This window comes from Petaurus breviceps, unplaced genomic scaffold (genome assembly GCF_028583685.1).
Source record: "Petaurus breviceps papuanus isolate PSGF00001 unplaced genomic scaffold, PetGlider_PUasm1.0 90808, whole genome shotgun sequence".
NCBI lineage: Eukaryota > Metazoa > Chordata > Mammalia > Diprotodontia > Petauridae > Petaurus > Petaurus breviceps.
In genome coordinates this window covers 2321545-2337023 of record NW_027187349.1, presented here as the reverse complement: position 1 = coordinate 2337023, position 15479 = coordinate 2321545, and the positions used below count along the sequence as shown (strand labels likewise).

Below are 15479 nucleotides of genomic sequence, written 5' to 3'. Positions count from 1 at the left end.
TGTGTGTGTGTGTGTGTGTGTGTGTGTGTGTGTGTGTGTAAGAGGGTTAGGGGAGGTGGTAAAAGTGTAAAGAAGCTTGAGAAGGGGCCAGGATGTAAAAAGCTTTAAAATGCCAAATCCTGGCATTAGAACATTGGAGATAATAAGGAGCCAATGGAGTTCAGCAAGCAGGGGAGTCGTGTTCAGACGTGTAAAAAAATCACCTTGGCAACTGGCATGGCAGGTAAGTTAGAATGGTGAGAGGCTTGAGCCTGGAAGATCCTTTAGAAGGCTATTGTGTAACCTTTAGTGGAAGAGAGGACTTTGAAGCATTTCCGATGAAAAGTCCTGAGCTGAGGAACCTGAAATACAGACACAAATTCAGAAAAACCTAGAAAGGAATTCATTTGAGCAACTGAAAGGAGCTGTATGATGATGTGTAGTACTGACATTCTGATGGGGAGAAGAAAAGAAACAAATGTTCCTTCAGAGCTTTAATATCTTCCAAAGAATATCGAGGGAAGTAAAGAAAGAAGAACAGAGGTCCTGGTGGTATAATGGTTCTGTTCTTAGAGTTTAAGAGGGGAAAGAAAAGGGAGGAAGACTAGTATAGAAAGGAAGATGAAAGAAAGTTCTCATTAAGTATGCAAACATCTCATATTTGGAGCGTGAGGAAAGAATATACAAACGTGGAGGAAGAGGGAGAGTAGATATCAGGAGGATTGGAAACACACACATATGTACAACAATTTGGTAAAGGAATACATAAAACTCAACAGCAAGACAAGTGAGGTGTTTAAGAGGGAAGATAATATCAAGGAAAGAAAAGTCATAAGCAAAGCAAACTTACATATCCTAAAGGGAAAAAGGAAAAGCAAAGACCTAGTATCTCAGGAGATTAGGTTGCTTTAGATCACCTTTTAGACGATTGGGAAATGACTAAATAAATTGGGGTGTGTGGACATAATGGAATATTATCTCACCCCCAAAAATGATGCAAGAGACAGTTTCAGAGGCCTTGATAGTTTGGATTGATGTAAAGTGAAGTGAGCTGAACCAAGATAAGTTTATACAAAGATAGCAGCATTGTAGAGAAAAATGACTTTGAAAGACTTCAGAACTGATCAACCATGGCTTCAGAGAGCCTGTGATGAAACATGTTACATGTTGGCAAGGCAAAAGGTACAGAAATAGACATTTTTGAACGTGGTCACCAAGGCAGTTGGGTGGAGCAGTTCCTAGAGCACTGAACTTGTCACAAAGTCACAAACTTGTGACTAGAACAGTCACAAAGACCTGAGTGTCAATCTTGCCTCAAACACTTTAGTTGTGTGACATGGGCAAGTCACTTAAAAACTCTGTGTACTTCCATTTCCTCATCTGCAAAATGGGGATAATAATAGTACCTACCTGACAGTGTTGTGAGGATAAAATTAGATAACATACGTCAAGTGCTTTTCAAATCTTAACTCACTATATAAATGCCAGCTATCATTACTATTTTGTTTGAATATGCTTAATTGTTCCATGGGGTTTTTTCCCTTCCTTTCTTTTCTTTTGTTTCATTGGGTATGTGGGGTGGGGGGAGGGGGGAGAGGCAAGAAAAGAGTTAGTGATATCCCTGAAAAGAGGTCCATTAAAACATTTGTAATGGTAGTGAGAAGAGAACAGAAGGGAGCACAGAGAAGCAAGACAGCAGTGAAAGTAACATGAAGAATTTGTTACATACTTTTTGGGAAAAATAAGAGGTTCGAAATGGAGATTCATGGTTTTATTAAGAATTTCCTTTTTGTCTTCTCCATAGAGAAATGCTTTTTTTGGTGTTTTAGGTTCATAAGAAAAGATAGGTAAATTACATAAATATATGAAATATAAAATAAGCAAAATTTAGCAGACTGCCACCAAAAAAGACTATTGCAGTAATTCAAGTGTGGGAGGTAGGGAATGCTAAGGACATGAACTAGAGTAGTGGCTGTTTGAATGCAAAGGAGAGTATTTAGAGAAGAGCAGACAAGACTTGGTGATGGGTTGTGTGTGTGGGGTGATAGTGGAGGACTCAGAGATGACACTGAGATAAAGCCAAGTGGCCGAAAGAATGGGGGCACTCAGAACAGTGGTGTACTCAGCAATCATAGGAAGTTGAGTTGAGGGGGAGAGGGTTTGGGCAGAGGAGGAAGATAATGAGATCCATTTTGGACTTGTTGAGTTTGAAATGTCTATAGGGCATCCACTTCAAAAGGTCTAGTAGGCAGCTGGTGATTCCAACTTGGGGGAGAGACTAGGGTTGATCATATCGATCTGGGAATCATCTATGTAGAGATAATAATTGAGCCCACTGGAGCTGATAAGGTCATGAAACCAGATAATATCAGAAGAAAAGAAGGTCCAGGACAGACTCTTGATGGAAACCCACAGTTAGTTGTCACGATATGAATGAAGACAGCAAATGATACTGAGGAGCAGTTGAACAGGTAGAAAAACTAAGAAAGAGTAGGGTCACTAAAATATGCACCAAGAGCATATCCTGGTAAAATGCCCCAGAAATGAAAAAGTTGGACTGGAAGGTTTCCAAGGTTCCTTTCAGCTCTAAATATATGATCCAGTAATTAAAGAAAAGAATTATGCATGCAGCAGAAGCAAAGAATTTAATCATCTTTTCAAAAAAAACACAGGTAAGCAGGGATTCACCATATAAATTGGTCAAACAAAAGAAAGTTAAGAACTTTCATATAACAGACTGAAAAATGTGGCTAGGTTTTGAGAAGGCCATGAATTGTATATTTTTGTTTGTTTGCTTTCTTAAGAAAAAAAGCTCATATTTTGAGAGACTTCAAGAAAGCGAAGAAAGTATCAAAGGCTAAAGAATCAAAGAAGCAGAAAACATAGAAGTGAATAATATTTCATGGGGGAAATCTCATTCCTTCATTATTAAATCTATATTGTTGGTGGCTGGATCATATAAAGTGACTATTCACAGGTGGAGACAGAAGAGGAAGAGCCAGGAAAAGACTGTTCAGGATTCATAATAGAGGTGGTCAAGAGGCTCATCATTTTTCCTTCTGCTTTTGAAGTATTGGGGGAGCAAGAATAGCATATTTAGCAGGAGAAGGTCAGGATTACAAATTAGGTACTGCCAAAAGAAAGAATTAGCCTTACAGAGCTCAGAGGGAGCAAGAAAGGAAGAGAAGTTACCGAATTATCCCCATAGAGGGATTGTCTGGAACCTGCTAAAGGAGCAGCACATTTTCCAATCCCTTTCTCGCCCCCTCCATGTGTACCCCCAGCTTAATGAGAGAAAGGATGTTGAAGACTGCCATACATACGGAATGGGTACCAAGAGATGGAAGGAACAGAAAGGAAGAGGTTTAAGAAGAAAGGAAGTTTGTTAATTAGGGATTGCTCAGGAAGTTTCGGGGCCAGGATTCAAACCTAGTCATTCCTGACTCCAAGTCCACTGCTCTTTCCACTGTCTGAAATTACTAAAAGAAGAATAATCAATGGTGTCAAATTCTGCCCTGAGGAAGCTGTAAACAGAGAACTATAAGAGCTTTATGCCGATAAAACTAAGAATTTAAAAGAAATGGATAAATCATTCCCAAAATGTAAAATAACCGAAATTACAAAAGAATAGTTTCAAAAAGAGAAATTAGATGAACCACTAAATGAATTGTAAATTAAAAAATTCTAAAAGACTAAGCTAATTCATAAGCAAATTCTTTCAGACCTTTACAAGGACTTTCTTCAGCTATATAAGCACTATTCTACTTAATTCTTTCTATGAGGAAAATGTGACCCTGAAGTCTGGAAGAGATAGGGTATAAAAAGAAAAATACAGACCAATATAATTTTTTTAATACAGACAGTTTAAGTAATGTTCAAAAATAATTGGCATGTAACAATGAAAAGCAAGTCAAGGGGTAGCTAGGTGGAGCAGGGAGTAGAACACCACTCTGGAGTCAGGAGGACATGAGTTCAAATCTGGCCTCAGACACTTGACACTTAACTAGCTGTGTTTTGCTTGTGCAAGTCACTTAACCCCAATTGCCTTGCCTTCCCCCTCCAAAAGAAAAAGAAAAGAAAAGCAAGTCAAATATGCAATATAACATTAATGACTATCGAAGCAAAAATGTTAAATAAAAAATGGCAAACAGATTCTTATATTTTAAAAATATTTATTATGGATCAAAGAATGATAAGTTACCACAAATGACAGAATTACTTAATACTAAGTAAATATATGTATAATTTATATCTGTAAAAATCATGAGATTATATCAGGAAATGTAGGTGTTGCAATTTCATGGTGTGTTGGGGTCGTCTCAGATTAATTCACAGACTCAGACTGCCAACAATCCAAGCAAAGGTATCTATTGAGAATGACGCTCCTCAGAAGTGGATTGGGTTCTAAGAGGAACCAGCAACTTTGACAAGAGAGGCCATTTTTTAGTGTAATGATGCTAATGACACGACAGAAATTATGAATATTGTAAAGAAAGTAGGGGTATGTCAAGGGATTAAGTCATAGGGGAGGTATTGGTAATATATATATTCTACCTGGTGTTGGTAGAACTGTGCATGCAATTTCTCATTATGCATACATTTCTAAGTTTATTCTAGGTCAGTTTTTTACTATTGCTGCACAGGTGCCTACTTAGGGAAAGTCCCTTCTATTGTTTTGGAGTCCACATCCTGCTTGGGCATGCTGGTGGTGCTGCTTTCTGACTGGCTGGCTATTATGGTACTGCCAGAGATTAGATGGATGTGGTTGTGGTTGAGTGCATGGACACACCACCTGTTTCTGTGGAAATTTGAGGAATGGGTCTGGGGGCAGTGGCTAGCATTCCATCTTATGGACATACCTGCTATCCTAGAGGAGCGTGACTTCATGGACACACCTGCTGTTGTAGTGAGGCATGTATAAGGAAGTTAGGATATTGAGTTGGACAGGGAACAGCTAGGTAGGGCCAGTGAAATTGCTGTTCAGTGAGGCCTATGATTAGTCTAGGGGCATGTGGTGTGGTTAAACATTGTGTGGTCAAATCAGGACATGCTGCTGTTCAGTGAGGCCCATAAGAAAGTTAGAATATTGGGGCTAGGAGCAGCTTAATTAGGATTCTATCATTGGCATGGAGGGGAAAGGAGAAGAATAAGTGTTTAAGTGTCTATGTATGTACTAGGCACTTGGGCAAGTGCTTTATAAATGTTGCCTCATTTTTTATTGATATATTTACTATATATTATTTCATCTGAGGAGGGCTTTAATAACATGCATAATTTATTTAGGTTTAAAAATGCAACAAAAAGTGAAGAAAAGAACGGCAGCATGGCATAGTAATTAAAGAGCAGGCCTCAGAGTCAAGGTTCAAAATCTACCTTTGATAATGACTTTGTGCTCCCTGGGCAAGTCACCTAACCTGTTGGTGCCCTAGGCAGCTGCTAAAAGTTGGAGGGCAGGCCCTCTTCTGCTTTGACAGGAGTTTGCTCAGTGTTCCCTAATACCAGTGAAAACACATTCTGATTCTAAAACATAAACAAAAAGTATAGGTATAAGATTTTTTTCTTTGGCACAAAAGTATCTACAGTGAAGAGTATTTGCCATAAAGACGATGAGAAACATTCTCACTAAAAATAGATACAAAGAAGTTTGTCAGCACTGCCACCTGTCACCACTACAATTTGAGAGTTTTAGAAATGTTTGTGTTTATTGTTTTAATTTCATTTTCATGCTTTATTTCTGTATCTGAGGAGTTAAATATTTCTCTATACAGAGGACCATGATTAAATATCCAGGAAGGTCAAGAAATTGAGTAAAAAAGATTGAGGTAATCAATTTTACAAACATAAGAAATGCACCCCCCAAACCTGCTTTTTTAAAATAAATCATTAAGAGAAAACGGGAGATATTGATAGAAATAAAAATGCCATTTGTGATCATTACATTGTTGTGTATTAATCTACCGAGATATCAATACCTGTTTGTTGGCAACTCTAAAATGATTTTGATAGCAATAATCAGAAGATTTTATATTACATATGCATACATACAGACAGACATATGTATATAAACATACATATATAGAGATGCAGACAAGCAGGGCACTTTTGTTACTGTTTTAAATTTAGTATACATTTGAAAAAACAGTATATAACAAGTTGACAATTTTATATATAGTCTGTTTCTGTTCTTTGTATATCAAAACATTCATATTTATATTAAATTCATTAAAAAAAAAAGACTTCAGAGAAAGGGAGCTCTTTACCTCTCAAAGAAGCCCATTCCAGTTTTGGATATCTCCAACTTTTAGGAAGTTTTTCTTACATCAAGCTTATATCTGCATCTAACTTCCATCCATTGCTCCTCATTATGCTGAACAGAACAAGTCTAATACATCTTCTTCAAGACAGTCCTTCAAATACTTGAAGACAGCTATCTCTTCTACAGGCTAAAATATCCCTATATCTTAGACTAAATTCTCAAATAGCATGATCACAAGGCACTTCATTATCCTGGTCAACTACTATGAATGTTCTCCGACTTATAGCCTTCTTAAAATGTGGCACCAAGAAATGAACACAGTACTTCAGATGTTATGTCCAGGGAAGAGTACAGCAGTACTATTGCTATAAGCAGTAAGACAATAGGAGGTAAAGAGGAGGGGTTATATGCTCTCCAAGATGGAGGTTTAGACATTTTCTCATACTTTTCTAAAACAGAAACCATATGACAAAGATAAAGCAATTTCAGCTGCTTCCATGGTCTAAGATACTAAAACCCCAAAAGAAGGTTTAAAAAAATAAGCATGAACAAGTGTTTAACTTGAGTACAATTAGCACCCCCTCCCCTACCATCCACCATGCAGTGAGGTTGCATTAGCCAACTGGATCCATGGACTTGTAACAAAACACAACCCATTCTTGCCTTCTTTCCAGTGCCATGGAGATCCAAGTGCCAAACTGCAGAAACTTGCTGAGACCCCAGCAGCCAGCACCCTAATAGCACTCAGTACTGAAAAAGACTGCTACAGGAGAGCAAGAGGAACAGAGGGACCAGACAGTACACATCTATGCTTGAAATAGAGCTCAACCCCACACCCGAACCCCTCACCTACTCCTCCCAGAACCTCAGAGATCCAAACTACAAAGAACAGAAATCAACCCCACAGCATGGCAGTACTCAACTGCCTGGGCAGGTAACTGAGGAACAGAGAGAACGGGGGGCTGGATAGGACTATGTGGTACTCCACTAAGCCTAAGGAAAAGAGCCAGTTCTGTCCTCCTGAAAGTAAATTGGGTGAGAGACATAGGCTAATGAACTTTTAATTGCCCATTATGTGACTGAAACACTTTGAGATCCAGTCCCCAGGGGAACCACCATCAGAGGGGAGAGAGTCAGAAAATGAACAGTAGGGGAAAATAAGGGAGGGGAAACACTGAAAATACCAAGAATCTCAAGAGGCTGAAAACTCAATAGACCTGGAGCATAGACATAAATCAATAAAGAAATTATCAACAGCAGAAGTTAATATGAACTCCAAATTTAGCAAATTAATTCAGCCATCTGTGAATAAATACAGCAAAACAAAGAACAAAATCACTCAGCAATTGAAAACAGAAGATCCTATAGAGTTCGAGAACATGGAATGATGACATACTGTTTCTAAGCAGTTTAAAAAGAGAAATGAGAATGAGAGTAGGATTTATGACTTGCATAGCAAAAATAACGGGAAGAATAGAAAAACTGGTATCTGCAATTGTAAGTGTTACTAAAGAAACAAAAGAAAGGACAACTCATTGGAAATGCAAATACACAGAAGTGAAGGAAAATCTAGAAGAAGGAAAACAAAAAGAAGAACATTAAAGAAAACATGTTCCCTATTCAAGCAAAGCATATTGATCTGGAAGACAAGACAGAAAAAAAAAACCAACTAAGGAGTCTGTATCTCCTAGAACAGTAAGACCAACCAAAAACCTCAAACACCACAGTGCAAGAAAACTCCCTAGAACTTCTAAACACAGAAAAAGTATTATCATTTGAAAGAATGATAGATCACCTCCAGAAAAAAAACCCAAGGCTCTAAACTCCAAGACTCATAGCACTTAAATTTGATAATTCAATTTAGAAACAATCTTCAAATAATTCTTTAAATAACCAGAAGAAATACCTTCAAATACAGAGGAAAGAAAGTTAGAATAACACAAGGCTATTCTGCAGCCTCAACAATGGAACAGTGTTCCAAAAAGCAATGAATGCCATCCAGAGTGACTTACCCTGCAAATCTGAACTTCATCATAAATGAAAAAAGATGAGCATTCAATAATAAAGAAGGATTTGAAACATTTTAGAAAAGAAAACCAGACCTGAAGAGATCATTTGCGTCTTGAATACCTTAGCCAGCCAAAATGTAGAAGGGGTGAATGAATGCAACAGCCAGTGACAACAACAGAGACAGAACAATTGCAGAGAGACCATAAGAGAATTCTTTCTAAATGTAGAGAAGGAGATGGGGTGAAACCCAAGTCAGGTGGAGGTAATGGTGAAGAGTGAGCCTTGGCCATTATGGACAGAACCTTGAAGTGCCCTGCCTACAGGTGAATTGATGTCTTTTGTAGGACTGCATTACAAAGTGGGAGGATGCTGGGAAGGGGGGAGGGGAGGAGGATAGAGGTGAGTATGTGATGTACTCAGATCACATCAAAGGCCAGCAATAAGGGGAAGGTGATCCCTGTGGTCTCTCAAGAAGAGAAGACCCTACAGTGAAGTGAGGAAGAAGATGGAAGGATTGAAAAGGAAGGGAGGGAAAAGAAGTTTTATTTTGATAATGGGAGGGGGGGTTCCACTGAAGAATGCTTCTGTGGGTGAAAAGAGTTGTTTTGTAAAGGGAGATGGGGGGCAATGTGCTAAGTGTTGTCTGTTGGGGATTTAGTGTTCAAAAAGATCACTCAACGTACCTTGAAAATAAGGAGTTGGACTCCTCAGGGCAACTGAAACCTAGGGGAGTAGAAGGGGATGGATCTAGGGAGATTTTGAAATAAATGGGAAGGAAGAGGTGACCAGGGGAGGATATAGGTCAGTGTGGGCTAAATAATTAGGGTCAAGGGGGAAAGGGTATTGCCATAGGGAAGTATCTTATCTGTTGCCTGCAGGTATTGCTGTTTTTCTGGGATTGTGAGACAGTGGTAAAGGGCAATACATTGGGCTGTCTCTACAAGGCAATGGCAGAAATTGCTTAGAGGAAAGAACCCAGAATGCATACTATGGAAATTTTGACTCCAAGAGGAATGCAGAGAATACAGAGGGACTAGATAAGTATATGGGTCATGATATAGAGGAGGATCTAGATTAGAAAGAGAGGATGAATAATAAAGAGAGTAAGAGAAATTCTCTTTGGAAAGGGACACAAAAAATGGAATCACCAAATGGGAGGGGAGATCAAGGGTGAGGGAAGGAGAGCCAGTGGGAATAGGGCTATTATAAAAAAATTAAGCTGAACTAAAGAAGCATAATTCTGTGTTTATAATGGAGTAGGGAGAAAGGCATAACTTGAGGGTAAACCCTAATATCAGAGACAAATGGAGAAAAATAGAAACCTAACTTATTTTAAATATGAATGGATTAAATAATCCAATAAAATGAAAAATAGTGACAGATTATCTAAGAAAACAAAATCCTACAATCTGTTGCTTACAAGAAACACCTTTTAAAAAGACAATGCACACAGGAAAACCAAGGGGATTGAAAAAAAAATTGCTGTGTATCAAGTGAATCCAAAAAAGTAGGAGTTTCAGTCATATTATCTGATAAAACAAAAAACATTCATAAAATAAAAGAGTTAAACAAGAAAACTGTTATATTGAAAGAAACCATAAATAACATACCGATATCAGTAGTAAACTTAAACAATCCAAATACCTTAGCATCCAAATTTGTAAAAAAAAAAAAAAACCACATTAGCTAAGCTACAAGAAGACATAGATAGTAACACAGTATTGTCAGGAGTCATATGTCCCTTTCTGATTTCTGGATAAGTCTAGAAGAAAAATAAGTAAGATGAAAAATATGGAACTGAAATTGCTGGAGAAATTAGAATTAAAAGATTTATGACGTCTTCTCAGTGGGACTTAAAATAATACTCATATTTCTTAGCACCACATAGAACTTTTTTAAAATGACCATGTATTAGGGTACAAAGATATTGTAAAGGAATGTAAAAAAGTAAATACATCTTTTTAAAATAGTAAATACATCTTTTACAGACCATGACACAATAAAAATAGTAATTGTTTCAAGGACCACAAACAAAAGACAGACCCAAATAGAGACTTAGTGATGAAATCCTAAATAAGTGGGTCAAAGAACAAATCACAGAAACAGTAATTATGTGAAAGAAAATTATAATGATGAAACAACATACCAAGATTTCTGGGATTCAGATAAAGCAAATCTCGGGGAAAATCATATCCTTACAAACATATATTAACAAAAGAGAAGAAGAGAGGATTAATGGACTGTTCATTTTAACAAATTAGGAAAAGCCAACAAATCTAAAATAAACACAAAAGAGAAAATATTAACACTTAGCAGAGAAATAGGTAAGTTGGAAATCAACACAAACATAAAAAATGATAAGTGAAATTAAAAGTTGATTCTTCAGAAAGACTAAGCAAAATTATTAACTTTAGGTAATCTGATTTAAAAAGTGAGGACAGAAAATCAAAACAATAAAATAGCAAATGAACAAGGTGAAATCACAACAACATTTTTCATGTGATTGTTAGTAGTCTACAATTCTTTTGAGAACTATTTGTTCATTTGACCACTTTTCTACTGGGAAATCGCTTTTGATAGCACACATACACACACACACACACACTTCTGATAGTTTTCTATTATCTCAGACACCAAACCTTTTCCCAAGAAATTTAGTGTAAGGATTTTTTTCCCTCTCCAGTTATCTTCTAGGTTTTTTTTTTAATGGTACTACCTCTAATATTCAGTCCTGTATTCATTTTAGTTATTCATCACTGCAGCAAATTGCATAAGATATCGATCTAAATTTTATTTTTGCCAGAGTAGGTTCCTTGAAAAATGCTCCAAATCTCTAATAAGAAGAGAAATACAAATCAAAACAATCATGAGGTTTCATCTGGCAGTCAATAAATTGGTAAAAATGATAAAAGACAAGAATAGTCAACACTGGAGGAGTTACCAAAAGATTTAGACACACTAATACATTGTTGATGGGGCTGTAAATTGGTATAACTATTTTTGGAAAGCAATTTGGAGTTATGCAAATGAAGTAGCTAAAATTTTGTCCATGCTCTGACTCAGAGATTCTACTTGCTAGGCATATACCACAAGGAGGTCCTTGTTCAAAAGAAAGTCCATATATATACCAAAATATAGCAACATTTTTTTTTTAGATAGTAAAGAACTGGAACAAAAGCAAATAGTCATTGATTGGAGAATGACTAACAATTTGTGGTGCTTGAATATACTAATATATTAATATGGTGTAAGATATGATGAATTTGAAGAAAACAAGTATGGAAAGACATGAACTAATATTGAGTGAAATAAGTAGAACTAGGAAAACTGTCTACTCAATGATTACATCAATGTAAATGGAAAGAATAAGAAAAGAGAATGCTATGTGATTATCATGACCAAGCCTAGTTCAAAGAAGCTGTGGATGTGGAACAATGAATGTGATACTGTGAGACATGGTTGATTTGTTGGTTGGTTTTTCTGGACCATTACTCCCCCTTCCTAACTCTCCAGGGAGGTGAGGAGGATATATCTCTATCTCTGCAGATATAAATATGTAGATTTAGATAGAGATAAGAATGTAATAGAAAAACAAGAGAAAAATTATTCTTAGAAATAATATTTAAGAATTCTTTTTAGCACTTGCACTCTGACAAAACAAAAACAAATGTTCAGAAAATAAATACAGTCTTAAATGATGGACTTTTATATTTCTACCTTTAATTCATTTGGTGGTATGTGGTGTAAGGTGGAAACTACATACCATTTCCCCATCAGTTTTTACTGAATAATTTTTTTTTCTGTGTTCAATAATTTTGGTTTTATCAAAAGCTAGTCTATTACATGTCTTTGTTTCTGATTCTGGATTATTAATTGTTTTACATTTAACTACTTTTTTTAGCTTCTTATAAGATAATATTATTGCGGGGTGGCCAGGTAGCACAGCGAGTAAGAGCACCGGCTCCAGTGTTTGAGAAGACCTGGAGATCGAATCCCGGACTCAGACACTTAGCACCCACCCAGAAACACCTGGCCGTGTAACCTTGAGCAAGTTACTTAACCCCAATTGCTTAAGGGCGGCCAGGTGGCTCAGCGAGTAAGAGCACCGGCTCCAGTGTCAGGATGACCTGGATCAAATCCGGGCTCAGATACTCAGCACCACACCCAGAAATAACTGGCCGTGTAACCTTGAGCAAGTTACTTAACCCCGATTGCTTAAAAAAAAAAAAAGATAATATTATTGCTAATAACCACTTTGTATTATAAGATCTGGCAGTACAGGTCCCCTTTTCTCTTTTTTTCCTCATAATTATCATTAATGTTGGTACTTTGATGCTGCATTAAAAATCTATAAAATAGTTTGGATAATATTGCCATTTTTATTATAGTGTACTAATAAAGATAGTATCCAAGAATGACTACCTCAAATGCAGATGTGTGCTTTAATACTAGTTGATCCCTCAAATTGTGACTTTTGTTTTAGGAATCATGCTATAAAGGGCCTGGTTAAACTTTAGGAAATTTATTCAATGACCCATAACCCCTACCCAGGAAATCTGGAGAAAATCACCATCTGATTGGCTGTAACCAACTAACTCTCCGTAGAACCATAGGGTTTAGAGCTAGAAAAACCCTGGGACATCATCTAGTCTAAATAAGTCTTTTTATAGATCAGGAAAGTAATACTTGATGAGGTCCTGACTTGTCTCACAGAGTTAGGTGACAGCCTGTGTTCTAATCTCCATCCTTGACTGTGATATATGCTTTAATATATATAGTATATTGAAGAAAACAAGCAACCTTTTAAGAAGCAGCTGTCTCTCAGTGTCTTCCCCTTTTAGTTTCCTGAGTGTCCCCAGGAATTTCTCTTGTTCTTTCTGAAGTTCCCCATTGTTCCCTGCAAATATTTCCAAGTATAGCTCTGATTCATCTAAAAAGTTTACTTCTAGCCTAGCAAGGCTTTAAAAAAATCCTCTCTGTTGTTGGCTTCATCATTGCTGCTAAGGAAGAGTCTTCTTCATCTAGCAAGATACTCTGTTCTTTAAACATCACAGTTTGAGTGATACCATGACATGCTGGTGACTTCTCTGACTAAAATTATTCTCTTTTTTCACTATACCTGTCCCTGTATATTGTACCTGTAAACAGTTTACAATCAGTTTACCCAAGTCTATGGCCTCTTATTCAGAACTGTAACAAGATTTTTATTTTATTTTTTGCCTGGAATAACTAATAGAGAGAATAACCAAGAAAATACATTAAATGTGGGCTCATTTGGGCAGAAGTAAGAGACAGAGACCCCAGGATACCATGTGAGGGTGGGGGATTCCATCCAGTAACTACAAGTTATTTTTTAAAAATATTTTGATAAGTAGGTGCTAAATCCTAAATTCAGCACACTGCACCAAAGGCCTGGTTGTCCAAGTCTAGCCATCGATTTACTTCCATTGTTCTTTAGCCTCAGAAGAATCTCCATCAGAAACTTTGGGTTTGAATATATGGAGGACAAATGTTGATATGTTTTCCTAGTTAGTAGTTGGAAAGAATATTTTCTACCCATAGATACATAGATAATAATAGCTAACATTTATATAGGGTTTACTATTACTACAATTATTATCTTATTTGATCACAACAACCCTGGATGGAAGGTACTATCCCCATTTTGCAGATGAGGAAACAGGCAAACAGATTAATTGACTTTTCCAGGGTCATACAACTAGTAAGCATCAGATAGATAAGGGAGGTTCATTTAAATTTTAGTATATTTCATATGCTGAGGATACAAAACAAACAAATGAGACAGTCCCTGCTTTCAAAGAGCTTAATGGGTAAAAACAGTACATAAAGGGAAGCTGCAAAGTGAATGGGAAACCACTGTCAAGACTCAGTATGGGCTAAAAAGTGAGAAGGAGGCTTGGGCCCCTGCAAGGCCAGGAAATGTCTAGGAGTTGATACAGCGTTGTAATTTGCTCTGTTGTTGGCTCTTACCACTTGGGTGTGAATATCAGCTCAACCCAAATTATTAAGAATCTGCCTGTTACCAGATCTGCAGGTGGAGACCGTGTTTCTTCAAGTTTTCAAGCATGTATTCTTTCCATTGGATACCATTTAGGTTTCAGAGTTAATCAAGGAAAGAAAAGAAGTGGGGAAACAATTTAGCACCAGTCCTTTACCTTATTTTAATCTAAATTAAGAAATATTTTACACCATTTTGCAGACTTCTCAGCCTGATCCCGTTGAACTCCAAAGACAGCAAGAAGCCAAGAGGAAAGCTCTTGCCAGAAGGCGAGCCAGAGAACATCTTCGACCAAGAAGTCCTGAACCTGTAGAAGGCAGAAAACATATTGATGTACAGACAGGTATATCACCTCAAAAAAAGCAGTTTTGTTTTGTTTTTAGACTCTATCCACCTAATTTATCTTGGTTTGTTTACATTATTCATGTATCTGATATACACACCAGTTCCCTGTTGACTTAAAATTCATGTAATGAAGATTTTTTTTTTTTCAGTATCTTCTGTGTGCAGAGAGTACTGGTTCTAAATCTTATACGGCTATCTGGTCAGACTAGGAGAGAAAAATGTTCCTGTACCTTTTTCTTTGTCTTTCCTCAAACTGTTTCTGTATGGGCCAAGGGAATGAAAAAAAAAATTCCCAGGGATGGCCAGGTGGCTCAGCGAGTAAGAGCACTGGCTCCAGTGTCGGGATGACCTGGGGATCAAATCCGGGCTCACACCCAGAAATAACTGGCCATGTAACCTTGAGCAAGTTACTTAACCCCGATTGCTTTAAAAAAAAAAATTCCTATGCTTAACAATCTACACTCTAGCATAAATCATCTAAGCATTACCTTGGAGCATCATTTAACAGTGTAGAATGGTATTCTAATTTTGAAATTTTGTTCTAGTTATGAGTAGATGAAATCCCAATACTTGTTCGGTCTTCCCTCTTGATTTGCAACTTCCCAGGTTCAAAATACCAGCATAGGTGCTCTCCATTTTATTCAGTGACCAACCAAGAACAGAGAAGATCAAAACATGACATCATTCCAAATACAGCATTTACTAAATGTGATTAAATAATCTCCAAGTACTACCCCACCCCAGGACCTTCCAATCATTCAATCAATTACAAAGTCTCTGTTCTAAATACTTCTCCACCCCTAGGCTATACCTTCATTTAGTTCACCACAAAGCCCCTCTTCTCAAATGGAGATTAGTTTCCAAACATAA

General features: G+C 37.1%; 1 protein-coding gene across 4 annotated transcripts in view; it reads left to right on the top strand.

The window, feature by feature from the left end:
• RSPH3 (radial spoke head 3) overlaps positions 1 to 15479 on the top strand; it is an 84034-nt gene that overhangs the window by 10558 nt on the left and 57997 nt on the right. For 3 of the 4 annotated variants that reach the window (XM_069070340.1, XM_069070342.1, XM_069070341.1), the window contains one exon: positions 14466 to 14607. In XM_069070340.1, coding sequence (XP_068926441.1) covers positions 14466 to 14607 — 142 coding nt within the window. Of the gene's footprint in view, positions 1 to 6909; positions 7170 to 14465; positions 14608 to 15479 lie in introns of those variants that run through there. The other variant, XM_069070344.1, reaches the window with a different exon arrangement.